The 26802-nt window shown below is 39.6% G+C and overlaps 8 protein-coding genes across 10 annotated transcripts in view; 7 read left to right on the forward strand and 1 right to left on the reverse strand.

Moving 5' to 3' along the window:
• Positions 1–680, forward strand: part of LOC104825527 (probable thimet oligopeptidase) — a 6069-nt gene extending 5389 nt beyond the window's left edge. Inside the window, exons 19-21 of the mRNA XM_010557874.2 lie at positions 1–39; positions 119–199; positions 290–680. Coding sequence (XP_010556176.1) covers positions 1–39; positions 119–199; positions 290–400 — 231 coding nt within the window. The 3' untranslated portion in view covers positions 401–680. The remainder of the gene's footprint in view (positions 40–118; positions 200–289) is intronic.
• Positions 681–1302: 622 nt separating this feature from the next.
• On the forward strand, positions 1303–3980 carry LOC104825528 (serine/threonine protein phosphatase 2A 57 kDa regulatory subunit B' theta isoform-like). Its single transcript, XM_010557875.2, has 2 exons — positions 1303–3171; positions 3273–3980. The coding sequence occupies exons 1-2, from the start codon at positions 1975–1977 to the stop codon at positions 3624–3626; spliced, it is 1551 nt and encodes a 516-aa protein (XP_010556177.1). The 5' UTR covers positions 1303–1974; the 3' UTR covers positions 3627–3980.
• An 87-nt stretch (positions 3981–4067) lies between these two features.
• LOC104825530 (vinorine synthase) lies at positions 4068–5811 on the reverse strand. The gene has a single exon (XM_010557876.2). It carries the CDS (start codon positions 5800–5802, stop codon positions 4366–4368), a length of 1437 nt encoding a protein of 478 aa, XP_010556178.1. The 5' UTR covers positions 5803–5811; the 3' UTR covers positions 4068–4365.
• A 1031-nt stretch (positions 5812–6842) lies between these two features.
• On the forward strand, positions 6843–8407 carry LOC104825531 (BAHD acyltransferase At5g47980). Its single transcript, XM_010557877.2, has one exon. The coding sequence runs from the start codon at positions 6943–6945 to the stop codon at positions 8257–8259; it is 1317 nt and encodes a 438-aa protein (XP_010556179.1). The 5' UTR covers positions 6843–6942; the 3' UTR covers positions 8260–8407.
• An 812-nt stretch (positions 8408–9219) lies between these two features.
• Positions 9220–11135, forward strand: LOC104825532 (protein HHL1, chloroplastic). Of its 2 annotated transcripts, XM_010557878.2 has the most exons (6): positions 9221–9592; positions 10125–10262; positions 10362–10448; positions 10542–10589; positions 10680–10822; positions 10907–11135. In XM_010557878.2, exons 1-6 carry the CDS (start codon positions 9311–9313, stop codon positions 10911–10913), a joined length of 705 nt encoding a protein of 234 aa, XP_010556180.1. In that variant the 5' UTR covers positions 9221–9310; the 3' UTR covers positions 10914–11135. The 2 variants fall into 2 exon arrangements, with proteins under 2 accessions (XP_010556182.1, XP_010556180.1); XM_010557880.1 differs by lacking the exon at positions 10907–11135 and having other exon boundaries at positions 9220–9592; positions 10680–10826.
• Positions 11136–12396: 1261 nt separating this feature from the next.
• On the forward strand, positions 12397–17288 carry LOC104825585 (probable LRR receptor-like serine/threonine-protein kinase At1g67720). The gene is made up of 15 exons (XM_010557943.2): positions 12397–12723; positions 13120–13657; positions 13782–14293; positions 14378–14510; positions 14635–14706; positions 14758–14817; positions 14920–14991; positions 15113–15181; positions 15376–15533; positions 15623–15876; positions 15964–16090; positions 16184–16249; positions 16332–16518; positions 16616–16748; positions 16847–17288. The coding sequence occupies exons 1-15, from the start codon at positions 12651–12653 to the stop codon at positions 17174–17176; spliced, it is 2784 nt and encodes a 927-aa protein (XP_010556245.1). The 5' UTR covers positions 12397–12650; the 3' UTR covers positions 17177–17288.
• A 3325-nt stretch (positions 17289–20613) lies between these two features.
• Positions 20614–23200, forward strand: LOC104825533. The gene is made up of 5 exons (XM_010557881.2): positions 20614–20949; positions 21579–21735; positions 21830–21896; positions 21979–22216; positions 22711–23200. The coding sequence occupies exons 1-5, from the start codon at positions 20870–20872 to the stop codon at positions 22919–22921; spliced, it is 753 nt and encodes a 250-aa protein (XP_010556183.1). The 5' UTR covers positions 20614–20869; the 3' UTR covers positions 22922–23200.
• An 882-nt stretch (positions 23201–24082) lies between these two features.
• Positions 24083–26802, forward strand: part of LOC104825534 (myosin-11) — a 7045-nt gene continuing 4325 nt past the window's right edge. Inside the window, exons 1-4 of one of the 2 annotated variants that reach the window (XM_010557882.2) lie at positions 24083–24469; positions 24604–24738; positions 24831–24947; positions 25000–26802. In XM_010557882.2, coding sequence (XP_010556184.1) covers positions 24368–24469; positions 24604–24738; positions 24831–24947; positions 25000–26802 — 2157 coding nt within the window. In that variant the 5' untranslated portion in view covers positions 24083–24367. The remainder of the gene's footprint in view (positions 24470–24603; positions 24739–24830; positions 24948–24999) is intronic. The other variant, XM_010557883.2, reaches the window with a different exon arrangement.

The following is a 26802-nucleotide window of genomic DNA, read 5'->3' on the forward strand; positions in this document are numbered from 1 at the left end:
GGCTCGGAAGCCACATGTTACAGCCGTATTTGGAGCGAGGTATGTATGATATGCCTCGTTGAATCAGTGTAGCGGATTGCCTTTCACGGTTTTATCTGATTTATCGACGTCTCTATAGGTTGTTGCTGCCGATATATATGCTTCAAAATTCGGCGATGGTGATTTGAACCATTATATAGGCATGCAGTTCAGGAACAAAGTGAGTTTTTTTTTTTGGAAACAAAGTAACCATGTTATATTTGCTTTTCGCCTCTAAAACTCCATTGTTATCTCTCTTTTCTTCACAAAGGTGTTGTCCCCGGGAGGAGCGAAACCCGCGTTGGAAATTCTAGCCGATTTTCTCGGGAGAGAACCATCAACCCGAGCCTTCATCGAAAGTCGGGTAAAATACAGTCTGTGATTTTTTCCAGGTATAGCATCAATCATCATCTGCTTGTTTCTCGGCCCTTTTTTCCAATCTCTGCGGCCGAAACCCTTATGGAAAACTCCTAGTATCTGCCGTATTCCTCAATCAGTGTATTTCCTTATTGTGCTTTCTATGCGAGAAATTTTTGCTCAAAGTCCTTGGCTGTTCATTGTTGCTACCAAGACAGAGAGAGACCTCTTAGGTTATGTAACCGAATCGAATTTGATATGTAACCGAATCGAATTCGATATAAAATCTGAACCGTTATGACTTCTTTAAACCCGAAAAAATCAAAATTGAATTAAAAAAATAACTGAAAAATGATATTTTTTTAGAACGTTACTAATCTTTGGTCTGGGTCAAAGTTATAATAACGTTGATAGTCAAAGTTTTGATCTTTAGAATGAATTATTAGAGGGAACGAACAATATCTTAATCCGATTATAATAAAGTAAAGAATGTTAGAAAGTGGCATTTGATTTTGATTTCGAACAAATGGGTCTGTGTTTTGTTCTAATTTCTTGCCAACGCGGTTATCAGGTGGTCCAAGTTGGTACCCCAAGTATACAGCTATAGTGGGTCCCTCAATAAATAACTTATAAAATTTCATAAATAAATTAAAAAAATTCGAGCTTTTATTTTAAAAGAAAAAGGAAAATAACATGGTAGGAAGGATATGAATTTACTCAAAAAAAAAAAAAAACATCCCTTTAAAAAGTTTGTTTCTTGCCTTGAAAATAATAATAACAACAACAATAAAAGATTTTTATTTTCTGATATTTGTAGTATGTAAATGTACCATTTTTCTAGCAGCGCGTGGATTCCACTCTCCTAAAGTGTTCTTCTTTATCGCTCCTTACTACTACTGGCCCAATGCAAAGTCAGTGATGATAAGTTACCAAAGTGTAAGAAAGAAAAAAGGGAAAAGGAAAAATCCCAAAATCTTCCCATCATCTTCCTTTTCCTCTTCTTCCTCTTCTCGAGCCCCCTACCCTAATTCCCGTTTCCTTCCATTTTTCCCCACCTTCTCTCTCCTACAATCATCTGGGTTTTTTTTCCTGTTTTTGTTTTCGCGTCCCTTTGTTCGTACGGAATCTGGAGCTTCCTCTGTAGTTCTTTACGGTCGTGTTTTGGTTGCTGTTCTTCGGACTGAACTCGAATTGGTTCCAACTGTTTCTTCCCTCTGCCACTTGTCTCTGTAGATTTCTGGGGTTTAGTCTCGACTAAGCGTCGGTGAGATTGTTTGCTATTCGATTGAGTTGTTGTTCCTCTAGTTCCTGCATCAGTTGCTCTTCAGATCGAGCTGGTGAAGCTTTGAAATTTCTGGGATCAGCTGGTCGGATCCGTCACTGACATGGCTGCTAGGGTCTCTCCTGTGGAGTCGAGCTCGTTCCCTGTCGTTTCCCAAGTTTTGAGCTTTTGGTTGAAGATGTCCTTCCTGGGTTTCGGGTTTGTTTTCTGATCCTTCGTGGGTTTCTCTTCTGAAGAGCTTCAAAACTTAATTCGTCTCGTAAAGTTTAGATCTTTCGGCTTGGAAGATTTGAACTCTTACCTTGCGCGATTTCGTTATGTTCAATAAGATTCTTAATAGGCTTCCTAAGAAGCCGTCCAAGGCTTTGGATAATCGTGAATTTGGCGCTTCGAACCAGCTGACGAGCCCCAGAAACAATGATATCTCGAGTAGCAGACCGGTTAATGCAGATGGTATGACGTTGTCTGGTCCGAATTTGGTTCATGGTCAGTTTCAAGGCAACAAATCTTCTCAGGTCCTGAACCAGATACAGAATGGCGAACTGGTTCTGGCTTCTTTCGAAGCTCTGCCCGCGTTCAAGGACGTTCCCACCTCCGAAAGGCCGAACCTGTTTATCAGGAAACTGAACTTGTGTTCTGTCGTTTTTGATTTCACTGATCCAACCAAGAATGGAAAGGAGAAGGACATGAAGCGGCAGACTTTGCTTGAGCTCGTGGATTATGTAACTTCAGCAAATGGGAAGTTCAGTGAAACTGTGATGCAATCAGCTGCGAGAATGGTTTCCGCAAATCTATTCAGATCACTCAGTCCGCAGCCCCGTGAGAATAAAGTGGTGGAAGGGTTCGATCTGGAAGAGGAGGAACCGTCAATGGATCCAGCCTGGCCTCACCTCCAGATCGTATACGAGTTCCTGTTAAGATTCGTCGCATCTCCCGAGACAGATGCGAAACTGGCGAAGAGATTCATAGATCACTCCTTTGTTACGAAACTGTTGGATCTCTTCGATTCCGAGGATCCAAGGGAGAGAGAGTACCTCAAAACGATCCTTCACAGGATCTACGGAAAGTTTATGGTTCATCGTCCTTTCATCAGAAAATCTGTCAACAACATTTTCTTCCGGTTTACGTTCGAGACAGAGAAGCATAATGGAATCGCCGAGCTTTTGGAGGTTTTCGGCAGCATAATTAACGGGTTTGCTCTGCCATTGAAGGAAGAACACAAGCTCTTCCTTGTCAGGGCATTGATCCCCCTTCACAAACCGAAATGCTTACCAATGTACCACCAGCAGTTATCTTACTGTATTACGCAGTTTGTGGAGAAAGACTGCAAGCTTTCGGACACGGTCATAAGGGGTTTGCTCAAGTATTGGCCCGTTACCAATAGTTCAAAGGAAGTAATGTTTCTCAACGAGCTCGAGGAAGTGCTGGAAGCAACTCAGCCTCCAGAATTTCAGAGATGTATGGTACCTCTCTTCCGACAAGTTTCTCGTTGCCTGAGCAGCTCCCACTTTCAGGTCGGTTTCTTCCATTCCATGACTGGCTGGATTTCGGTTGCTAATGCTTAAAGTGTTGACCTTTTCTTGCTTTCCCGGCTTTCTGATTCATGTTCCTGCAGGTGGCCGAAAGGGCTCTCTACCTGTGGAATAACGATCATATCGAGAATCTGATAAGGCAAAACCGGAAAGTAATACTGCCCATCATCTTTCCGTCCTTGGAGAAAAACAGTAGCAGTCACTGGAATCAAGTTGTCCAGAGCCTGACACTTAATGTCCGGAAGATCTTTTCTGACCTCGACCCGGAGTTGTTCGAGGAGTGTTTGCAAAAGTTCCGTGAAGATGAAGAGAAGTCGGAGGAGACCGAGAGAAAACGAGAAGCTACCTGGAAACGCCTCGAGGATATGGCCGCAACAAAGGCCTCGAGCAGTGAAGCAGTTCTCGTTCCTCGGCCGGTTCCTGCCAAATCTCCCTGAAATCTCTGTACATTTCGTGGATTTTAACTTTCTGTGTTTGGGGGAGAGATCCAAGGCAGCTCTTGAATGGGTTTTCTTTTCCCCCAAAAGTCTTAAAGCTTCTTCCACTACTGCAGCTTGGTTGATCAAGAACGGTGCTCTGCAACAGAGATGAAGTCCATCCGTAGGGAATCTATTCGAGCGGAACAGAAGAATCGGAAGAAAAGAAACTTGTCTTGATTTCGGTTAGTTTGCATGTATTTGTACATTTTGCTGCCACTCATACGAGCATTCATAATGTTCCAAAGGGTTTCTGGTTTATGATTCTGTACACTTATTACATGCATGAAGGGATGGATACTGTGATTCCGTGAATTCGTGATCTGTTTCTCTGTGCCACAAGCTTAAATCTCCCATTACAGTGATGAGAAAAAAAGGAATCTTTGAAGAATCTTCCGACATTGCAGCAAGTTCTGTGTAAGAATCTGAGGCTGTTCCTCCCGTGGAATCATGACCATGAACGTATGATTTGGTTACCCTTTTATGATGCAGGAATCAATCTGTAAACCCTCTAAGAATCTTCCATTGATGCGATTTCCAAGGCTTTGAGATTAAAAAAAAAACTTAAACTCACTTGAAACAACTTCAGAACATATCACACAACTGGAAATCTTGAAGAAAGAAAAGGACAGTAACTTACCTAAAGCTTCGATACTTTTTGAGACTGAAACTGAATCGGAACACATTAGTTTCGATAACTTTAGCTATGATCTCGATCAGTACGATGCGTTTCAGAGAGATTCACACTCGGGTCTGAAGAAACGTAACTTAGGAGCTCCTGATCGGATTCAAATCTCGACATATCGACCTCGTCCAGATTGATCCAAGCCTCTATTCCGTCGCCTTGTTTGGTGTCGAAGAAGGCTACAAGATTCTTGAAACTCATTCTTGCAGATGCCACCCACGACGGTTTTCCCCACCCGAAATCCGATTCATACAACGGGAAATTGCAGAGGCTAGTGAAGCTGAACGACACGATCTCTCCTCTGACAAAACCCGAAGCTTGTCTCTTCAGAAACTCCAAGTGTTCTTGTCTATCTTCTTGTAGCTTCTTCACATACCCTGCGTCTATTCTCTTGATCTCCTTCCTCATCTGCTTCACAATGGAACACCCTGTTTCATCATCAATGTCTCTGCTTATTTTCGGGACAGTTACCGAAAATCTCATGAGGTTCCCGAAAAGGTTGTCGGGCATCGCGGGTTCTGCTTGTTTCCGCAGGTTCACAGGATGAAGCATCGTATATATCTTCCCGTTTCGATCCGGGTTTCCCTCTGCACCAATTGAAGCCATGAACCGGCTCCATATGAATACCGATAAGGCCTCAACTCGGGTCGCTCGGACATTTCCTCCGCTGAATCTCTCCCTCAGTGACTCGACAGAGGAGTTCAAGAACACGAAGCGTCTGGTGAGAATGTTCTCCTTCATGATACCAGTACTCATGTCCAAATCCGACATGTCACACTGAGGAAACATCTTGGAAAGATCCAAGCAAGGAGCGTCGACGTTTTCGCTGTCCCGACGAGCAATGGCCGCCCAGTTTCTTACGAACTCGAGGCCGGAGAAGGCGTCGCAGAGTTTGTGGCAGAACCCTATTCCGAGTGCTATACCGCCGGATTCAAAGGAAGTGACCTGAACCGTGAGAGCGACCTCACTCACTTCGTGAAACTCGAAAGGAAGAAACTTGTTCAGCTCGTTCGGATTCGGGTTCTCCAGAATCTGCGATGCCCGAATACCGGCTTTGGCTTCGATGAACGGCACTCCCTCGCCGTTGCACTCGACGTAACAGGAGCCATTCGAGTTCCTGACACGTCCGGCTAGCGGGTAAAACAGGTTCAAGGTTTCGGACAAAGATCTCTTGATCCTGTCGGTCCGTTCTTGTCTGGTGAGATTCTCGCCGTTAGTGTAGAAAAACACAAAGGGCATGAAAATGGGAGGAGCGAGCTGATCGAGAAAAGAGAGATGGTGAAGGAGACGATCACCATCATCATCATGTGTTGCAGAAGATGGTTTGATGAGCTCTCGAGAAATCACCGAGACTTGAAACTCCATTTCTTGAAAGCTGTAAACTTTATGAGAAATCAGAAATACTGAAAACAAGAATCTGAGATCTTTGAAAGATTTCATGTTTGGATTCATTATATATAGAGGAGATGATGACTACATGACATTTTACCAAGTGAGCAAGCAAGTGGCAAATCTTATGGACAAATCCATCATTCTTCATAACCTTTTCATTTAATTTTGGATTCACATTTATTATTCAAAGTTCGAGATTTGAAAGATTTGCTCATTGTTCTTTGGTTTTGTGTTGTTAATTTGAATTGGGTATCGACCAAATCCAATGAAACTTCATTTTTGTAAAGGAAAATCACCGGAAAATACTTGTACTTTTCTCTCCTTTAATATTTATACCTATACTTTTTTATTAGTTGAAAAAACCCTAGGTTACTTAAAACTGTTAAAAATATACTTGTAATCTGACATTATTAACCAATACAACTCTATTTAATCATAATGGCGTTACATAAAAGAGATGTATTGGTTAATAATATCAGATTACAAGTATATTTTTAACAGTTTTAAGTAATAGGATTTTTTAACTAATAAAAAAATATAGGTATTAATCTGACACCACGAGAAAAATACAGGTGTATTTTTTGGTGATTTAACATTTTTTATAATAAAGTTCGGCCCTAATAGAGATTAGAACCATTAATTTCTTGAGGGTCAAATAACAATCTAACACTTCAACCATTCCCTCAAGAAACATGCATTTTCCTCCAGCTCTCTGTTCCTTCAAAATCTAAACAAAGAAATGTTTTGTAGATTTCAGTAACCCAAACTTCACGTCGAAAACTTATAACAGAAGAAACCGAACCCATGCACGGAGATCTCGAGAAGAACAGAACATTAGAACAAGTTTGATTTGGAACACGCCATGTTAAAATTCCTTAACATGCTGTAAAATATGATAAAAGACTACGAATATTTACTTTTAACCAATTTACCATGTTTTAAATGAGTATGGATCGGCGGCGAGGTCTTAAAAGCCACCTACAACGCATGGAAACCTCAAACCCCACCGAAATGGGCACACCATAGGTTATATCATTTATTGTGTATAATAATTGAAATTGGATCCGAACCGTTCCTCCTACCTACCCGCCTCTCGTTCCACGGAGATTCTGCTCTTTATTTAGCTGTCAATGGCAGAGTTCCACAACCAGACAGTAACTCGAAACACCGCTTTGATCTTCGCTTCTCCCTTCAGCAGACATGTCGGAGACGATGAAGGTGGAGATTCTTTCCAGAGAAACCGTTAAGCCGTCTTCTCCGACTCCTCCCCATCTTAGAACCGTCCATCTCTCCTTCTTCGACGTCATGACCCCTCCGGTCTACACAGGCGGCCTCCTCTTCTACCGCATCAATGGCGTCGCCGGAGAAATCGGCGATATCTCCGGCAAGCTCAAGAAGTCGCTTTCGGAGACGTTGACCCGCTTTTACCCTCTCGCGGGCAGAATCAACGGCAAAGTCATCGACTGTAATGATGAAGGAGCTGTCTTTATCGAGGCCCGTGTCGGGTCTTCTCTCTCGGATCTTCTGGTGAACCCTAGTCCGTCATCTCTGATCGGTCTCCTCCCCGACGGGAGACCGAGAGCCGGGATGTGGCCGTTGTTGCTCGTCCAAGTGACGTCGTTCTCCTGCGGCGGCGGCTTCGTGGTCGGGATATGTCTCTCCCACAGAGTCTCCGACGCGACCGCGCTCTCGATCTTCATCCGCGGCTGGTCCGCCACCGCGAACGGCCGTGGAGACACGGTGGCACCGGGCTTCACGGCGTCGAGGGTATTCCCGTCGCCGCCGGGACAAGAGCCTATCGTCTTGCCGGAGAAGGACGAGACAGGGGAGACTAAGGAACCAGAGTTCGTGACGAGGAGGTTCGTGTTCGAAGCAGAGAAGATCAAGCAGCTGAAAAACAGAGCATCCAGCGAGAAAGTGAAAGATCCCACGAGATTCGAATCCATCACCGCTCTAATGTGGCGATGCGCATTGAAGGCGAAGAGATCGAACTCTGCAAATGCCAAGAAACCGTCGGTGTTGCAGTTTCCGATCGACATGAGACGGAGGAACATATCCCCTGTTCTGTCGGAAAACACTGTCGGAAACATCATATCCGCTTCCAGCGTCGAGACCGACGATCCGGAGATGGGTATTGACGAATTAGCGAGAAAACTGAGGGAAGGTAAGGAAAAAGCGTCGGAGAAGCTCCGTACGAAGGAACCCATGAAAATTGCAGAGGAGTTCGAAAAAAACGTGGGGGGATTTTTCTACAGGAAGATCATTGGCGCCATCGATGGATACAGCAGCACGAGCTGGGGAAGATCCGGGTTCTATGAAACGGATCTCGGATTCGGACATCCGATCTGGGTGACTCCGGATAGTTTCGACACGAAGGTAGAGCTGTTCGCGATGTTGGACACGAGAGACGGACATGGAACGGAGGTTTGGGTGAGCTTGAAGGTCGAAGAAATGGCGGCCGTGGAGAAAGACGACGAGCTTAACCAATACGCTCTGCTGAATCCAAGCGTCGTATAAGTTTAACGAATACGTAAAATCTAATTCCACGTTTTCGTTTTAAAACATATGTCTGGTCAGAAATCGTCCAAATCATTGCTTGCTATATGAACTTAGAACATATGTTTTATATCATTTTGTGTGTGATGATTATGACTATCTTGATCTATTTCAAAACCGGGCAATACTAATCATACCGTTAAAATTACATGATGATTATATTAGTTACACTGATTACAACGGTAAAATTATATGATTAATGTGACTACCGTTTACTGATCCCATAAAATGAGGTTTAAAAAGGTACATTATGAAGTTCTTTTAGGGATTTTGAATCCGAATTAATCCAACCGTTTCGATGACGTTATGAAATATATTTTTTTATACATTGGGAATCACGGCTGCTACCCTTCCGACGCGTTGACCGAGTAAACCTAAACTCACGCGCACGAGCCTACAACATACGCGCGGGAGATAAATCAGCCGTAATTGACAGACGATAGGTGAACGGATAAGGAGTCGAACCCCCAACCTCTCGATATATTGACCATGCTCGTTGCCAACTCACCTAGGGGTTCTCCCCTACGTTACGAAATATTGAATTCCATACACACGTAAAGAGTCAAAATATTTAGGGTTTAGGTCGATCGAAAAATATTCGGTGGTCCAATCATCACAAGATCGTAGATTTTTTTCCTTCGAAGATACATTTTGGATATTGTGAATTTACAAATCTATTATCCATTTAAAATATCATTCTAGAAAAAATAGAAAATTACAAGTTTCACTATCACATAACCGATACGAACCCGTTGTTCGTTTTGCACCCGCGGGTGAATTGATGATCTTAGAGCCGTTCGATCAGGGGAGAATTCCGCGCCTTACGCTCTGCCACGTGTATGGTTCAGATTCAACGAAAGCCAAAAAAAATAAAAAATAAAAAAATAAAATACCAACGTTACCCCCTTTCCTCAGCTTCTCCTCGGTGTCGTGGATAAGATCCCAACCACGAATCTCTTGTCCCCTAAATTTCTCCATTTGGAAGGGCAAAAGCTCGAAGCTCTGTTTGGTAATGGAGGTGGGTATGTCTCTGAACGCACTGGTTCAGCTTCCGCTGAGGAACTCGGGAAGGCTCGAAGATGGTGGCGGGTTTGTGAAGCACCACTGTCTGGCGGGCTGGAGAACTGGCTTCCGGGATTCGGCGGCGCCGCGGCGACGGAGGGGGTTGGTGGTTGAGGCGAAGGGGAAGAAGGGAATGGCGGCGCGTCAGTATCAGCGCCCACCGCCTCCGCCGTTGCCGAAGATCGAAGACGACGGTAACCCTCGTTTCGTCATCTTCATCCGCATGGCCAATGTTCGTCTCTCTCTCTCTCTCTCTCCAGTTAGCTGTTTGGTTACTGGGTTGCAGCTTTATATTCAACTTCTTCAGTGGTTGCTCGACTGAACAATTCAATACTCAAAACCCATTTGTTAACAATGGCCCTAGACTCTGTGTCCTCCAGCTCTCAGTTCATTTGTTAGATCAATACTCAGAAACCAATTTGTTAACAAACAATGACCCTTTTACATCTCTCTCTCTCCCCAGTTAGGTTTTTGGTTACTGGGTTGCAGTTTTTCTTTGGTTGCTTGGGGCTTGGAGGTTTATCTCCGTGAAATTCGTCTGGTTTCTCTCGGAATCAATAGAAAAGCCGAGCCTTTTACTTTATTGGATTTACAAGCTTAATGGAGTAATGTGGAACGATTGCTCTGTTTCGATTTAGGAAGTTTGCAGCATTATCAGCTGGATTCAACTTCTTCACTATTGCCCGGCTGAACAAATCAATACTCAAAACCCATTTTTAAACAACGACCCTTTGACATCTAACCAGTGTTTATGACATGAACAGGTGTATCTTTGGTACCCTCTCAGCATAATAACCGGTGGTACCACCGCCAAGATCATGGTCGCTGCGAAAGACAACTTATTGGGGAAGTATATCTACAAAGACACCATTGCCAGAAACCTTGCAGCTGTTATTTACAAAGTGAGTATCACAAGGATGAGAAATTATTTCCATACGATATCGTCCTGGATTTTGTCTCTAACGTGATGCCCGATTCTTGCGATGCCCTCCTTCGAATAGGACGAGAAGGAGATACAAAAGACGGCATTCAAGCAGTTTCGTGTTTTACGAAATGCTACAGAGTTCCGATATGGTTACAAGCTTGTCGTAATTCCCTGACAAACTTTCTACCGAGTTCTTTTGGTGTTTCTGTTGAATTTTGTTCAGTACTTAACTGGTCTTCCTGCAAAATACATCCAGGAAAATGGCAATGTGAGAGCTGCACTAACCACCACAGATGTCATCGAGGTGATCATTTCATTACAAATCCCTTTGAGGTTCAACCCTTTTGAGTTTCAATGACTGTTAACATGGATTCGTCTTTCTTCATTGGCTCAGCTCCCGACACAAGACAAGCTTAAGACAGTGGTTGATAAAGTGAAAGACTTTTTCGGGGACGCTAAAGAATCGTTTGGGAAGTTGACAGCATTGAACTCTGGTGCCGATGGAGACACTGAAGAAAGCCCGGAGGAGAAAGCCAAGTAAGTATGGTCGAGAACCAGAACATTAAACCTCGCCTCCTTCATCGAGGTATATAACGTTGATTCTATCATCGTGTTCTCCAGGGCATGAGGCTGAAAACCCGAGGATCGATCAGCCATTTTTGCTGTTCCGGGACGTAGACTCACGGCCGGAGATATTCACGGGACACAATCAGATGTTTTATTCTGTGTGCAGTTTTCTTTAGTACATTTCCTTGTAATATATAACCGAAAGAATCTGTGGTGTTTCTGCACATGTGTTGAAAAGGGAAGAGCCTTTACAAATTTTCATCCAAGAAAGTGTTTTTTTTTTTACAGATCCACATGCCCATATTCATCTTTATATCAAAGACTTTGGTATAACATGGAAAATGTGACAATTTCTTCTTGAGTGGGATCCAAATCACGAAAAACCCGCCATGTTTGGAGGTCCTTCAGATTTTTCCAAAGATAGAATTCAGATTTTTTAAAAAAAAAATTGAAAAGTTGAGGTATTTTTTAGGATTTAACCTATTATATGTATAGTTATTTATTAAATCAAATTAGAAATCAGATTTCAACACCCCCATAGATATGGAGATTTCCGTCTGAGCCATAAACGGTCGATTATAAGTAGTAATATACACATTTATCCAAAATTCCTTATATTTAACTTTTGTAATTTTGTGAAAAAAAAATTATAAAATCTTGGTTTTGAACTCTTTCGGAAATTCTGATAAAAAAAATATTTTTTAATAATAAAAAAAATACAATGTTGGGCCTCTGATGAAAACTTAAAAACAGATTCATAATGGGCCCAAAAATGAGGAAAGATGTGGTTGGTACAGCTTTGAACATGGGCCCATTAATGAAAAGAAATAATTTTAAGGAGTAGAATAATGCCACGTGGCAGCTTACACTGGAACTGACACTCTAAACCGCAACCGCGTCCCTTGTGTTCTCCGTGTGGGTCCCATAAAATTTTGTAATTGCGTGATACGTTATTTAGTATAATTAATCTAATGCTATATTAATTAAAATTTTATTTTGATAAAAGTATATTAATTAAAAATTAATCAAAAGCTTTTTCTTTTTTCAAAATTCATTTTATGCGGACGTGAAACCGGACTTTGATTGTGGCTAAAGTGCGGTTTTTTGTTCACGAGACTAAAAACAAGATTTGGTCGGACGCCAAATATTTTGTCCGAACTCGTAATTTTCCATGGTTTTGTCAAATATTAAGGAAAATATAAAAAAGAAAAAGAGGGAGAGAATAGGAGATTAATAATTGGACCAAAAACACTAAAAAAAGGAGATTTTGTTGACAAATTCTCTTTTAAAATCCGAAAATAAAAAAAAATTTAAAGAACCAAGTAATTAAGGTACTCTAATCGACTATAATACTTCAGAATTGGAATTTGCTTTCTACTTCTCATGGTCCCACACAAGTGTGTATTTACGTATACGGGTTCATGAGTATACGTGTGTATGTACATACGGAGGAGATACGTATATGCATACGTATGTACATACGTAGATAAAGTTTCCGGAGCTTGTGAGTGACACTGCTTTTACAAAAGCAAAGAAGCCAAAGGAGAGAACTTTATTTCTCGGAATGAAGAAAAAGAAGGAAATATTAAAAAGATATATTCCGAAAATGAAATGGAGAAAGACAAATCCTCGGTGAAAAACCATTGTAGAGAATTCCAGTTTGATTCTTTGCTCATTGTATTCTTAGCCCACAAAATTCTCTCCATCTCCTAACCCTTCAATCCCAAAAAGTTTTTCTTTTCTTTTCATATATTAAAAAAAATTGAGAGTATCGATGTGTGTGTGAGAGACAACTTCAATGGGTTTGTCTTCAGTTTCAGTGGCGATAGCATTCTTGTTCATAGTACCATCTGTACTTTCCCAGGTCGCAGGTTCGTTTTCTCGGTAACCTGTTTGTGTAAATGCCCGAGAGAGAGTTTCCTCTGTACCTTTTTTCTCACTCTGTTTTGTCATAGAGATTTTGGAATTTTCTTGAAATTTTTGCTACTTTGCATAGATTTCGATTTTCTTGTATGGCCTTCGTGTCGGCTAAGTCTTATAGATTGCTGAAAATTCTCCATTTTTTTTCTGTTTTTTGGGTAACTTACTCGGGTTTAAGCCTTGAACAAAAGCATGGCATGTCCGGGCAATGGAAAACTGTCTTTGTCGTGAAATGTGGAATGGGGTGTAAGGAAGTACTGAAAAATTGGAGCTTTGTTCTTTTATTGGAAGTGGGTGGATGAATAATTGATGAATGGCTATGTGTGTGTATGTATATGTATATGCAGAGTTTGTAAGTATAGACTGCGGTGGCTCAAGTAACTACACAGACCCAAGAACTGGATTGGGATGGGTTTCAGACACAGAGATCATGAAACTGGGGAAACCGGTAACTGTGGATAGTTCGGACGGGAGCTCAATGCAATACCGGAGGAGAAGAGATTTTCCAACGGACAACAAGAAATACTGTTACAGGCTGAGCACTAAAGAGAGAAGGCGGTACATTGCTAGAGCAACGTTTCTGTATGGAAGTTCGGGGGGTGAGGACGCATACCCGAAATTCCAACTCTACTTAGATGCAACTAAATGGGCAACAGTGATGATTCAGGAAGTTTCGAGGGTTTATGTAAAGGAACTGATCATAAGGGCTCCTTCCGATTCCGTGGATGTGTGTGTGTGTTGTGCAATCACCGGCTCTCCTTTCATCTCGACTCTCGAGCTTCGGCCTTTGAATCTGTCAATGTATGCTACAGATTATGAAGATGATTTCTTCTTGAAGGTTGCGGCAAGAGTGAATTTTGGTGCTCCAAACATGGATGCCTTGAGGTAAAACTCCCTCCAAAGAATGTCTTTTTTCCATATTGTCAGACATTAGTATAAATGAATATCCATCTTAATGCATTCTTGTCTGAAGAATAAGTGAAAATGCTGAAAAGGTCTCTTCTTTTAGGTACCCAGATGATCCGTATGACAGAATCTGGGAATCGGATATCGATAGAAGGCCAAACTATCTAGTAGGAGTTGCTCCTGGAACTACAAGAATCAAGACGTCAAAGAGTATAAATACGATGACGAGAGAGTATCCACCTGTGAAAGTGATGCAAACAGCAGTAGTTGGCACACAAGGAGTGCTCAGCTATAGGTTGAACCTGGAAGATTTCCCTGCCAACGCTCGAGCTTATGCTTACTTTGCTGAGATCGAAGATCTAGGACCTAATGAAACACGGAAATTCAAATTGGCACAACCGTACTTCCCCGACTATAGTAATGCAGTGGTGAATATTGCTGAGAATGCTAATGGAAGCTACACTCTCTATGAACCGAGCTACATGAACGTGACTCTAGATTTTGTTCTGTCATTCTCCTTTGAGAAGACTAAGGATTCTTCACGAGGGCCAATCCTAAATGCAATCGAGATAAGCAAATATCTGCAAATTTCTGAAAAAACCGACAGGACTGATGGTGAGTGCAAAGGGTTCTTGTCTTCAAACTTTTTCTTTCATAAGCATTTTCCTAAGGGCTCATGTATGTGTTCTTATCTGGCAGTGACTGTTCTTCATGCAATTCGCTCGTTGGCCCCTGGAAGCGATTGGGCGAATGAAGGGGGAGATCCTTGTATTCCAGTTCAGTGGTCGTGGATAAACTGTAGCTCAACCTCACCACCGAGAGTAACGAAAATGTAAGATCTATAAAACAAGGTTTGGCATTGTGTAAACTCAGTTTATGCAGTGTTTTTGTTATGATGACAGCAAATGACACGAAAGACACATTGTTTGCATCCTTACAATTGGCCATTGAAACAGTGTTTTATCGAGAAAGAATCTGAGGGGCGAGATTCCACCAGAGATCAACAACATGGAGGCATTGACAGAGCTGTAAGTGGTTGTATGTTGCATATTCTCCCTTCACCCCCCCCCCCCCTCTCTCCGCGCTGTCTTGACCGGAATCCTACCAGATATGAGCAACCTTATCAACCTGAAAATTGTGTAAGCACCAAGACTTTGCAAATGTGATGTCTGCTTTCTTTTTAACCCTGAATCACCTTTATAACATAATGCTTTTCTTCTCTTTCTTCAATCTCTGTGAAGACATCTAGAAAATAACCAGCTTAATGGATCACTCCCATCATACCTCAGCCATTTGCCTAACCTACAAGAACTGTATGTATCTCAATCTTCTGAAGCACTGTGATTGCTACAAAGATTCGTTTATATTGCTGCTTCGAGTTCAATGACTTATACTATATCCTTTAAAATTTTCATAAATGGAATTATTGTTCAGGTTCATAGAAAATAACTCGTTCAGCGGGACAATACCCCCAGCATTGTTGAAGGGCAGAGTAGAATTCCGGTGAGTATGCTTCAAGTTGGTGAAGCTTGAAACTTTGAAGCTCTTTCTTGTTTACACTGAAGTATTCTGAAGAATTCCCCCCCCCCCCCCTTTTTCACCAGTTCAGCATTTTGTCACTTTCAACTTGTATCTCTATATATAAAGGAAGTGAAATCATAAGCTTACGAGATTTCGATTAACTTTTACTTCTGCAGATACGAAAATAACCCTCAACTGCAGAAAGAGACACAGAGAAAACACTTGAGGCTGATACTGGGGATATTAATAACCGTTATTGTAATTATATTACTGCTAGTTGTAGGAAGTCTTGTTTTATTTTGTTATCTCCGAAAGATGAGGACAGGTGATAAAGGTACCTATGGTTTGGTTTTTTAAGCTAAATAACTTGTTCTATGTCTATCCTTGAAGTCCATGAACTCACTTATATTCATGTTTCGGCAGGTGATTCCTCTGAGAATAAAACCAAATGTTCGGTAGCTTATTTATCTGTGCGAGGCGGACACTTACTGGATGAAGGTGTCGCATATTTTATCTCGCTTCCATTGCTCGAAGAAGCCACTAACAATTTCTCCAAGAGAGTTGGGAAAGGAAGCTTCGGTTCTGTCTACCATGGCAAAATGAAAGACGGGAAAGAAATCGCAGTTAAGATAACAGCAGATCCATCTAGCCACTTGAACAGGCAATTTGTGACCGAGGTAGATTGCTTGGCCATCCTCTGTCGTTAACTTACTTGACATGTAGTTCTTGGTTCTGTCTGAATTCGATTGGGGACATTCTTGCAGGTTGCCCTGTTATCCAGAATTCATCACAGGAACCTGGTTCCTCTGATTGGATACTGTGAAGAATCTGATCGACGTTTACTGGTTTATGAGTATATGCATAATGGAACCTTGAGAGATCATTTGCACGGTTTTCCTTTCGCCCGAAATATTTTTCCTTTTCCTCCATTTTCTGGGTTTCTCCCTGTTTCCATGATGACCAAGACTTATGGAATCATGACAGGATCAGGTGACTACAAGCCATTGGACTGGTTAACTCGGTTACAAATTGCAGAAGATGCAGCCAAAGGTTAGATGTTGAAAGATTCAAGATTTGAATGTATATGTGCTTCAGATCCATAGTACGGACGGAAATTCGGATTTTTTTACAGGTCTGGAATACTTGCATACCGGATGCAATCCAAGTATCATTCACCGTGATGTCAAATCAAGCAATATTCTCCTCGACATCAACATGAGAGCGAAAGTGTCCGACTTTGGGCTTTCGAGGCAAGCGGAGGAAGACTTAACTCATGTATCGAGCGTGGCGAGAGGAACTGTCGGATACCTTGATCCCGAGTAAGCCAAAACGCATGGTTATTTGCCTAATAGAAACCCGGGAAAAAAATAACTTCTGTCTCAATGAATCTTGAAACTAATAGATATATCTCCACAGGTACTACGCCAGCCAGCAACTAACCGAGAAGAGCGATGTGTACAGTTTCGGGGTTGTTCTGTTTGAACTAATATCCGGAAAGAAACCCATCTCGGTCGAAGATTTCGGCCCCGAGCTCAACATAGTTCACTGGGTATGCCTCGAAAACTTCGGATAATCCAAAAGTTTGCATCTTTTCCACCATCAACCACAAGCAAGAACTCACCTGTTTCCCCTCGTGTTCTTCGTCAGGCAAGATCGTTGATCCGTAAAGGGGACGTGTGGAGCATAATAGATCAACATCTTGTCGGGAACGTAAAGATCGAATCGGTGTGGAGGATAGCGGAAGTGGCGAACCAGTGCGTGGAGCAGAGAGGGAGTTGCAGGCCGAGAATGCAGGAAGTGATAATGGCGATACAGGACGCGATCAGGATCGAAAGAGGAGGAGACGGAGGGAAATCTTCGTCGTCTTCGTCTTCTTCGAAGGCGAAATCTTCGTCGAGGAAGACGTTGCTGACGAGCTTTCTTGAGATGGAGAGCCCCGACATCTCCAAACACAGCTTAGTTCCAGCCGCCAGGTGAGAGAGTGTGTGTGTTTCAGTGTCCGTACATCACTTAATGTATAAATCTTGTCTGGTTTTTAGTGTATTCGAACTGCCACTGTAGTGGAATGTTTATCTCTCTGTTCTGTTCAGTTCTGTTCTGTCTTCCTCTGAATCTAAACACCAGAAAGCAACAAAAAAAAAAGGAACAAAAAAACGGTGGTGCGATGAGGAATATATGAAAATAATATAAATATCAAAATTAACAGTAACAGTAAATAATGTAAATTATCATATCATTGTCGCGAGATAAAAGTGTTTTCTAATATATAAATTATCCTATCGTTTTAGTGTTTTACGTTAATTACAATAAAATACGTTAAAATCAAATCATACCAGAAATTTCCCCAATTTAATCTTAGCGTTTTGCAACGCATTGTAAAAATACAGAATAATAAAAATTATTATATCTTTTATTTTTAAAAAATCTTTTTATTTATTTTTATTTTTGTTTCGATTCTAAAATTGATTACATTGATTTTAAAAATATATATATTTAATTTATTTTATATTAAATTCGACTACCATTATATATTGTTCAATCCAATTTGATTCGATTTTATATATTAGAAAAAAAATATCCACACAAACTTTATATTGTATTTTAATACACCTGCTAACAAAATTTTGGAAATAAATAGCTTTTGTAAATTAATATGAAAATTATCATACACACAAAAGAAAAACAATTGCAATAAATGAACGTGATAATGTTTATCTAATTTGATGTTTGACCAAATTGATTTTAGGGTCTACAAAGCCCAAACCTCCATCGCGAGAGAGAGAGAGAGAGAGAGAGAGAGAGAGAGAGAATCATTTGGATAGGATTTTTCTGTTTTATTAATTTTAATTTTAATTTTTTTTTGGAAGTCTGCTTTTTGAATTTGATCAAGGCAAGTTGTCAAAGAAAAAATAAAATAAAATAAAATAAATTATACAAGTTGGTATTATTTCGAAACATCATAATCATAATGTAGTAGTTGGAGTTGGTGGTGGTCCTTAGCCACCAATATTAACTTTTTTTTTTTTGACAATTCCTTAACCCTCGGATTAAATAAATAATACGTGTTCAATTATACTTCTATAGTCATTAATGATTTGATTAATTAATAGACTAATTGAATTAATTTATCTTATTATTCTTTGATGAAAAAACAAAACTATTGGCTGAGAATTTTTTTTTAAAAAAAAAATAAAACTCAATGATTATTGATTAATATGGTTTTGTTTATCTTTTTGCATACTTTGTCATAGACTCATATATAGATTCCTTTCCGAAGTCAATTAATTAATTAGGTACAAACCTAAATGCAATTCTTGGATTGAAAATTAGGAGATGATTAGGAAGGTCATTAAATGTAAGACACTTGACATTATCATTGCATTTTATTAATATAAAAATAATATGTAATAAAAATTCTAATTAAAAAAATTACATTAATATATTTTTTTATATTATATAAATTTTTTTATAGTCTGTCACTTTCATCTACTTCTATTTATTATTTGTTTACAAACACATAATAGATTAATACTATCAATATTCAAATGTTCGTTGTGCAGTTTATAAAATTAGTAAACTTTCTTTTTTAAGTTAATGTGGCAAATGAAAATCGCCTGCATGATTATGCGTTTGGTACAATTATCGTCATGAATATATCTCATTTCCTTATATATATTATTCAAATTTTGTATGTAATTTTATTCATAAAGTGTAATTTACATCTTTATAGTTTGAGTTGTTTGGCTTGCATTTATTCGTTAGAAATTGTGAAACAAAATTCAAAATGCAATGGAAAAGAAAGGTTTACAATTCATAATTTGTTTATATATATTTTTTATATTTATATTGGATTAGTTTTATTGTTTTATGTGAACAAGTTTCTATTATTTAAAACGGCAAGCTATTCAAATTAAATCTTAGTTTAAAATCTCAACCCTTAGAGTTGCAAGCTACGTACGTATCTCTAGGCAATCCGAGTCACCGTTCAAAAGATTACGTATCGATTAGTTAATTAACAATATATTAATTAGCAAATAACCAATGGAAAACGTATAAGATATTGAAATGTTATTATGTACATTTTTTATTACACGGTTTAAATTTCATTTAATTGATTAGGATAAAAAATTGTACAAAGACTTCAGATTGAGTACATTTTATTAATTAAGTAATAATTTTTTTTATAAAAAATAATATTCTATAACTATTTTTTTTTTTTTATAAAAAAGAGAGAGTGTTTAAAAAAAAAAATCTTTACCTACTTCTGAAAAAAATGATGTTTTGGTGACTACATTGTTCACAAAAGAATCTCTTACCAAAGTAGTTATTTTAATTTAATATGTGGAAATTTTGATGTCGATAAAAAATCAAATATATGGATCGAATTTATTTATTTTATTATTATTTAAAAAAAACAGCAAAATGTTTTTAAACTTTACCTACTTCAAAACAAATGATGTTTTGGTGACTAGATTGGTTTATATAATATTTGATCATTTTCTCTTTTAAAATTTGTATGAAGTATACACAAAATTCCTCAACTTATTAAACATTAAACTTTATATATATATTTTTCACTCATATTTTATCACCTTTTAATTACATCACAACCCATTTTTTTTAACAGTCTATGCACAATAAAATATGATCTAAACAAATAACTACTTACTTACAAAAGAAAATTAGAGGATTTTGTTGCCTCTCTAAAAATAAATGCTAATTCTCTCATCAATTCCCTTACTTTGCTATTTATATTTCAACATATACACTTTTCCAGTTGTAACCATATAATCCGAAATATAGTGTGGTCACATGTTGATCTAATTACTCATAACGTTAAATTTATGATGTTTTAATCAAATAATTAGTAAGATATACAATATATAAATATAATGAATTAGTGAGATCATTATAAATTTAACGTTATAATCAATAAAATCAAAATGTGACCACACTATATTCTGGGTCACATGAATCACATAGTCACAGTTGAAAAAAAGTATGTGTTGAAATAAAAATAACAAAATAAGGATATTTTTGATATAATACCGTTTTAAGTGGTAGAGATAGAGAAAAACGTTAGATGAATCTCAGAATAATGCATGGGGGTTGCAAGATATTCCATTTATAAATTTATAATACATTAGCATAATACAATTTGGAAAATAATGTGGTTGTCACAGCTCATGTTTATTAAATTCTTTGTTACAGATATATATATGTATATATTACAGTTAATGCCAACAAAAAAAGCATGCGATTTTAGATAAGGACAAGTCTACATTAGAATATTATTGCATCATCCAGACACGGATAATCATCCAATCCCACTTTTGTTTTCTCTGTCTTGAGAATCAAGAAAAGAAGAAATAAATTGGAGAAGGTAAATTAAAAAAAGAAAGTGTTTAATATTTAAAGTTCACGGGGCAAATCTCTCTGGCCGCAAAATAATATCAGAGCCAAAAAGTCGCCTTTTTTTTAAAAGGAGAAGGCCAAGGGGCACGAGGAGGAGAATCGAAACCAACCCTCTCTGTTTCTTTTTTCATCTTTCTGGTTTCTGGGTTAGGGTTTGTCTGAGGGGATCAAACTTGGGTTTGGGTTGCTTTCCTGTTCTGGTTTCGTTTGCTTTTTCATCTTCTGTGGTCTTCATCGGAACAGAGAGAGAGAGAGATGTTCTATCAGTTGACCGCGTCTTCCTACCAGGACTGGTTGAAGATTCTGGAGGTTGACATAGAGCACGCAAATGGACTGTAAGTTTTGTTCTTTTTTTTTTTTAACTATCTCGGTTTTTGATCGTCAGGTCCTAATTGGGTTCGTTTCAATCTTTCTGGCTTGTTCTGTTCTTGGCTATCTCCGGTCTGGTTACGGTCTGTAAGACCTTTTTGTGGGGTTTAGGGTTTTGATCATTATCGGCCATGATCTCCGTGATGGGTTGCTTTATGCTCTCTGATGATCGAAAAACGAGGAATTGGTTGGATACCCATTTAGGGATTTTCTTTTGTGCACTGTTCAATTGCTGCGTTTTAATCTGTACAGAAAAAGCTATGACATTTCCGAGTTGCCAGTTGCATTCACAGACTCCGATATTGCGAATAAGGCTCCATTTTTGGTGAATTAATCGACAAAAAGCACAAATTTTTGTATGTCCATGGTTGATTCATGGCTTGGATAGAGTGTTCGTTACGCTTATGTTACTTGTACATCGATGCCTGAAGCAAATGGATGATGTCTTGCTCAGTCTGTACATGGATGTTTATTAGGCTGTTTTTTGTGTCTTCTGGTTGATATCCAGACAGAAATGCCCGTCTTTAGATGTATATTTTTGTCGATATTTTAGTTTACAAATCGATCCCAATATTCGTTCATGAATGATTTCCAGAGCGGCAGAGATTCCGATGGGAAAAACCGGGGCTCGTCTCCGGATGAAACTGGTCTGCAGCAACTTTGCTTCTCTCTTTCTCTTTCTGCTGCAATGGACGGACTGCTCGTGCCTCCTGCCTCGATATCTAGACTTCTTCCATATACTCGTTTACAAGGTTCAACTTTGTTTTTCTCGGCTTTTTACTCCACTCGAGCCCGAATCTCAAATTCTCTTGTTTTATCTGTTCGTTGTTCATTTTTTGTGTGCAGGTATACTCTGATGGGCAATGGAGGCTTCCCACCCATGGAAGGAAGGCTACGATTAGGGAATTCTACGGTATAAAGTGTTTCCGTTGCCTGTTTCTGCATCGCCATATCGGGATTTCATATGTGAAACGGGGGCTCTTTGCTAATTGCAGGAGTGATATTACCGTCTCTTCAACGTCTTCACAGCAACTTTGCTGAGTTTCCCGGCCAATGGCGGGGTGATGATGCGAAAGCCCTGGCCAAGATGAGATTCGACAAGGAGGAGGGTGGAAGATTCAGCAGTATTGACTTGGAAAGAGAAGACGAATGCGGGATTTGCTTAGAGCCCTGCACCAAAATGGTCTTGCCCAACTGCTGTCATGCAATGTGCATCAAATGCTACCGCAACTGGTTCGTTCTAGAATGCCTTCCCTTCTCCTTAAACCCTAAACCCGTATCGTCAATTCTCGATAAAGTACATAAATCGGTTAGTTCTGATGGCTGCTAAGTCCAAACACACATTGCTAACTGCAACAAACACAAACCCATATCATCAAATCTCAAGAAAGTTCAAAAAACTGTTAGTTCAGATGGCTGCTAAGTCCCGACACACATTGCTAACCGTAAGCAACACTTATGTTTTTCGAATTCGCAATCGAGAATCATATCCTAGTTGTATGTTCTCATGATCCATTCCTCAGTTAGTTCAGATGGCTGTCAAGTTCTAACACACATTTCTAACTGTAATTCACAATTCAGAATCATATTCCCATGAACTGAAATGGGTTTTCCGATGGTTAGGCCAAAGCCGTTACCTTTTTGACCTTGCATTCTTAGAAAGTATGAATCTTTTCTTGTACGAGATTCACCCGCTTATTCTCGTGTTATTCGTCATCGCCTTTCAGGAACACGAAATCAGAGTCCTGCCCGTTCTGTCGGGGCAGCATAAAGAGAGTAAACTCCGAGGATTTATGGGTACTGACGGGCGAAGACGACGTCGTGGATGCGGAGACAGCAACGAGAGAGGATTTGCTTCGCTTCTATCTTTACATCAACAGCCTTCCGAAGGATTATCCCGATGTGCTGTTCTTAGTTTACTACGAGTACTTGATATGATTAAAAGGTGAAGAAGATGGATCAGATCATATCATCATCGTCTTCTTCGATCTGTGTATAGATTTAGATAGATTTTGGGAGGAAAGAAAAAAAAATCTCCCAGAGCTTTCAGAAAATGTACAGAAAGAGTCTTCTTGTCTGGTGTTGCAGAGGTGTTTTCTTCTTGTTGTTAGATTCATGGAAGATCATCACATGTCTCTGTTTTCAACACTTGTCTGAAAAAATTTATGATCAGAAATTTGTTAAGCTCTCTTGTTAGATGATGATGATGTTCATCCAGTTCATGTTCTTTTCGTGTTCCCAAGTTTCAGGAGGTTGTTTTCAAGGTTTTCATATCCGTTCATGATGACGTGGAATTGTGATGCGGCAACAGTCTTTTGGAATTGAACCAAATAATATTCGGTTTAAATTTTAGTAGGCGTGGATATTTTGGTTCGGTTATTGGTTCGGTTATTTAGTTATTCGGTTTAAATTCGACGTAATTTTCATAGAATTAATAAATTGTTTCTAATTTCGATAAATAGCGAATTATTCACCTCATTTATGAAGATATGCGTGAATATCAAATTGAATAATACTCGGTTTAAATTTGGTGTAATTTTCATAGAATTAATAAATTGTTTCTAATTTCGAGAAATAGTGTATCAAAATCTTAATTATTCATCTCATTTATGAAGATATGCGTGAATATCAAATTCCAAAGTGTATCTGATCGAATAATATTCAGTTCTAATTTAGTATAATTTTTGTAGACTCGAATATATCGTTCTTGAATTCGATAAATATCGAATCAAAATCCGAATTATTTATCCTCATTTACAATATAATTGTGAATATCAAATTTCGCTCCTTGTTTGGTACTATATAACAAAACCATTCCAAATCGAACCAAATTAAAATCGAATCGGTTAATATTTGGTTTCTAATTTATTACAATTCTTATAGAACCGAAGATAACCAAAACGCTCACATTTGAAGGATACAGAAAACGACGTCGTGTTGGTTTTCAATTGCTTTCCGGTTCACGTGTGCTGCGTTTGTAGCGTTTCTATTGGACGGAACACATCACCAACATTTACATCCAAAGAAAATGAATAAAACGACATAATTATATATTAATTAATTAATAAATAATAAATAAATGCAATTAACAAAACGCATCGCGTTCTCCAACGTTTTTCCTCTTTCCGGCAGCGAATCCAGCAACCTCGTTAATCTGGTCGCAGATCTCCGGTTGAAGCATTTTTTCCGAAGCTCCCGAGCTCCATTTCGATCAGCACTTTCGTCGGAATCGTTATCTTCGCTTCTTCTTCGTTAATTGTTGCCCGTCGTTTTCTAGGGCTGCGTTTTCGATTGCGCATTTTTTGACCATTGACATCCTTCCTCTCGTTATCGGTTCTGGGACGGATCTGTTTGGGATTCTGGACAGTGTTATGATCAGGGAAAATGGACGAGCATGATGATCCTCCGCTGGGCTCGGGTGATTCTGTAGCTGGTGGAATTGGGATTGGAGACGAGTCAAATGGGCCTGACGTTGATACCGACCAGGTACGAAATCTTTCGTGATTTGGGGATTTACGTTGCGTAAATCTCGTTTTGGTCTGTCTGTTTAGTTCATGGGATTGCAAGCATCGTGTGCTTGGGGATCTTTGTCCTGTTCTGAAACTGGCAAGTGTTTGTAGGAAACGCCTTTTGTCGACAGTAAGGATGATATGTTTGTTGATGCTCCGGAAGAGTTGAATTTTGAGACGCCCAGTAAGGAATCAGTGACAAAAGCCGATGATGACAATGGAGGACTTGGAGTTGATGAATCCAAGGTCTTGGATCTGTCTCTGCTTGAACATGGACTTGAATTTCTTCTTCCAAATCTCTCCTTCTAATCTTTTTCCTTTGTTTGTTCTACGTACAGAATGAAAGAGAGGCCTTGGATATGGAGCTTGTCGGGCTTCATGAGCAGCTTAAGTTGTTGACCGGTGAGAGCATATCTCAAGACGGGAACATTGTGGTCGGATCTTCCTTGCATGACATTGTCGGTCAGTTCTCAAAGTTTCTGGAAACTGTGAAGGAAGAGCGATGACATTGTCGGTCAGTTCTCAAAGTTTCTGGAAACTGTGAAGGAAGAGCGTGTTCAGCATGACAATGCCACCAAGGAGCTACAGGGGATCGTTAATGAAAAGGACCATGAGATTGCAGATCTCACTGCAAAGATTTCAGAGCTTTCTACTTCACTTGATATTGCTTCAGCTGCAGAAGTTGGATACCGGGAGAGAAATGAGCAAGTTGATGCCATGGCAGATAGGATATTGCTCTCTCTTTCGTCCGTGTTTGGTCAGGAGGAGGTGCAGTATGGTTCTGTCTCTGAAAAACTTACTCATGCTGAGTATCATATTTCCTTGTTAAGTGCAAAGTATTCTGAGTTTTACTATGGCATCGATCAATTAAAGAAGTGTTTATCTAGGGATGAATCTGACATTAGCATGCAAGAAGACTTTGGTTCGGTTCTTGGTGCTGCTTGTTCCGAGTTATTTGAGCTCAAACAAAAAGAAACAGTACTTTTTGACAAACTTAGCCATCTGGAAGATGAAAATAGGAAGTTGGCTGAACAAGTTACCAAAGATAGAGAAATGATGGAGTCCGTCAATACGGAATTTGGAAAAGTAAAGGCAGATCTTGAACAAGAAAAGACAAGATATGCTAACACCAAAGAAAAGCTCAGCATGGCTGTGACAAAGGGTAAGGCATTAGTTCAGCAGCGAGATGCCCTGAAGCACTCTTTATTAGAAAAAACAACAGAGCTCGAAAACAGATTGACCGAGTTACAAGAGAAGAAGAATGCCCTTGATACTTCTGAATTGATGAAGGGGCAGCTGGAACAATTGTTGGCAGAAAAGATGGACGAGCTTGAGAAATGCTCGAGTGAATTGCACGAGAAGTACATATCCTTCGAGGCATATGAGTTGACAAAGAAAGAGTTGGAGCAGTCTCTGGCCGAGAAAACAAAAGAGCTTGAGGAGTGCTTGATGAAAGTGCAAGAGATGTCAACTGCATTGGATGCATCTGAAATCAGCAAAGGAGAAATGGTGAAATCTGAAGCTTTGGTTGCATCCTATCAGGAAATGCTGTCACAAAGGAGCACTGTCATTGAAAATTTTGAAGCAATCTTGTCACAGATTGATATACCCGAGGAATTTCAATCTGTAGATATCGTCGACAAAATTAGGTGGCTTGCGGGAGAGAGGGAAGAGCTGAGAGATGTTTCTCAGGAGTACAACAGGCTGAAAGATGCCATTCTTCAAATTGACCTACCGGAAGAGAAATCTGAGTCCAATTTAGAAACCCGCTTTGATTGTATAAGGGAGTCCTTTTTCCAAGCAAAGGCTGAAGTTAGCCAGCTGGAACATCGAATTGAAAGCTTAAGCACTTCACTTTCTTCTGAAATACAGGAGAAAGATAAAGTCAGAATGGAACTGGATGACATGGCTTCCAGATTGAATGAGATGGAGGGAAATATTCATCGAGTGTCTTTGGAGAAGGATGAAATTGTGAGGAAGCTGGTGGAAATATCTGGCTTGACGGTAGAAGGGGATGAGCATAATACTTCTACAGATATGCTTGTTCATAAATCCTTTGATAAGATCGGAGAACGATACAGGGACTCTGGTGACAGTTCATGTGTCAATGAAGAAGTGTTTGAAACAATTCAAAGTCTCCTTTATGTGAGAGATCAGGAATTGTCGCTTTGTCAAGAAGTTCTAGGAGAAGATATGCAGGTAAGATTGCAGGTGAGCAATCTCTCAAATGAGATGGAAGTGACACTTCAAGAGCTTGCTTCTGCGAAAGAGGAGAAAAATGCATTGGAGAAAGATCTTGAACGATCGGAA

The sequence above is a fragment of the Tarenaya hassleriana genome, unplaced genomic scaffold (assembly GCF_000463585.1).
Source record: "Tarenaya hassleriana unplaced genomic scaffold, ASM46358v1 Cleome47, whole genome shotgun sequence".
Taxonomy (NCBI): Eukaryota; Viridiplantae; Streptophyta; class Magnoliopsida; order Brassicales; family Cleomaceae; genus Tarenaya; species Tarenaya hassleriana.

Coding starts and splice junctions, on each gene's coding strand:
- LOC104825532 (XM_010557878.2), top strand. CDS start 9,311: ATGGAGGTGGGTATGTCTCTGAACGCACTGGTTCAGCTTCCGCTGAGG. Junction 10,263..10,361: donor TTGCAGCTGTTATTTACAAA/GTGAGTATCACA, acceptor TCCTTCGAATAG/GACGAGAAGGAGATACAAAA. Junction 10,449..10,541: donor GATATGGTTACAAGCTTGTC/GTAATTCCCTGA, acceptor AAATACATCCAG/GAAAATGGCAATGTGAGAGC.
- LOC104825585 (XM_010557943.2), top strand. CDS start 12,651: ATGGGTTTGTCTTCAGTTTCAGTGGCGATAGCATTCTTGTTCATAGTA. Junction 13,658..13,781: donor CCAAACATGGATGCCTTGAG/GTAAAACTCCCT, acceptor CTCTTCTTTTAG/GTACCCAGATGATCCGTATG. Junction 15,877..15,963: donor ACAGGCAATTTGTGACCGAG/GTAGATTGCTTG, acceptor ACATTCTTGCAG/GTTGCCCTGTTATCCAGAAT.
- LOC104825531 (XM_010557877.2), top strand. CDS start 6,943: ATGTCGGAGACGATGAAGGTGGAGATTCTTTCCAGAGAAACCGTTAAG.
- LOC104825530 (XM_010557876.2), bottom strand. CDS start 5,802: ATGAATCCAAACATGAAATCTTTCAAAGATCTCAGATTCTTGTTTTCA.
- LOC104825533 (XM_010557881.2), top strand. CDS start 20,870: ATGTTCTATCAGTTGACCGCGTCTTCCTACCAGGACTGGTTGAAGATT. Junction 21,736..21,829: donor TCCATATACTCGTTTACAAG/GTTCAACTTTGT, acceptor TTTTGTGTGCAG/GTATACTCTGATGGGCAATG. Junction 21,897..21,978: donor TACGATTAGGGAATTCTACG/GTATAAAGTGTT, acceptor TGCTAATTGCAG/GAGTGATATTACCGTCTCTT.
- LOC104825528 (XM_010557875.2), top strand. CDS start 1,975: ATGTTCAATAAGATTCTTAATAGGCTTCCTAAGAAGCCGTCCAAGGCT. Junction 3,172..3,272: donor TGAGCAGCTCCCACTTTCAG/GTCGGTTTCTTC, acceptor ATGTTCCTGCAG/GTGGCCGAAAGGGCTCTCTA.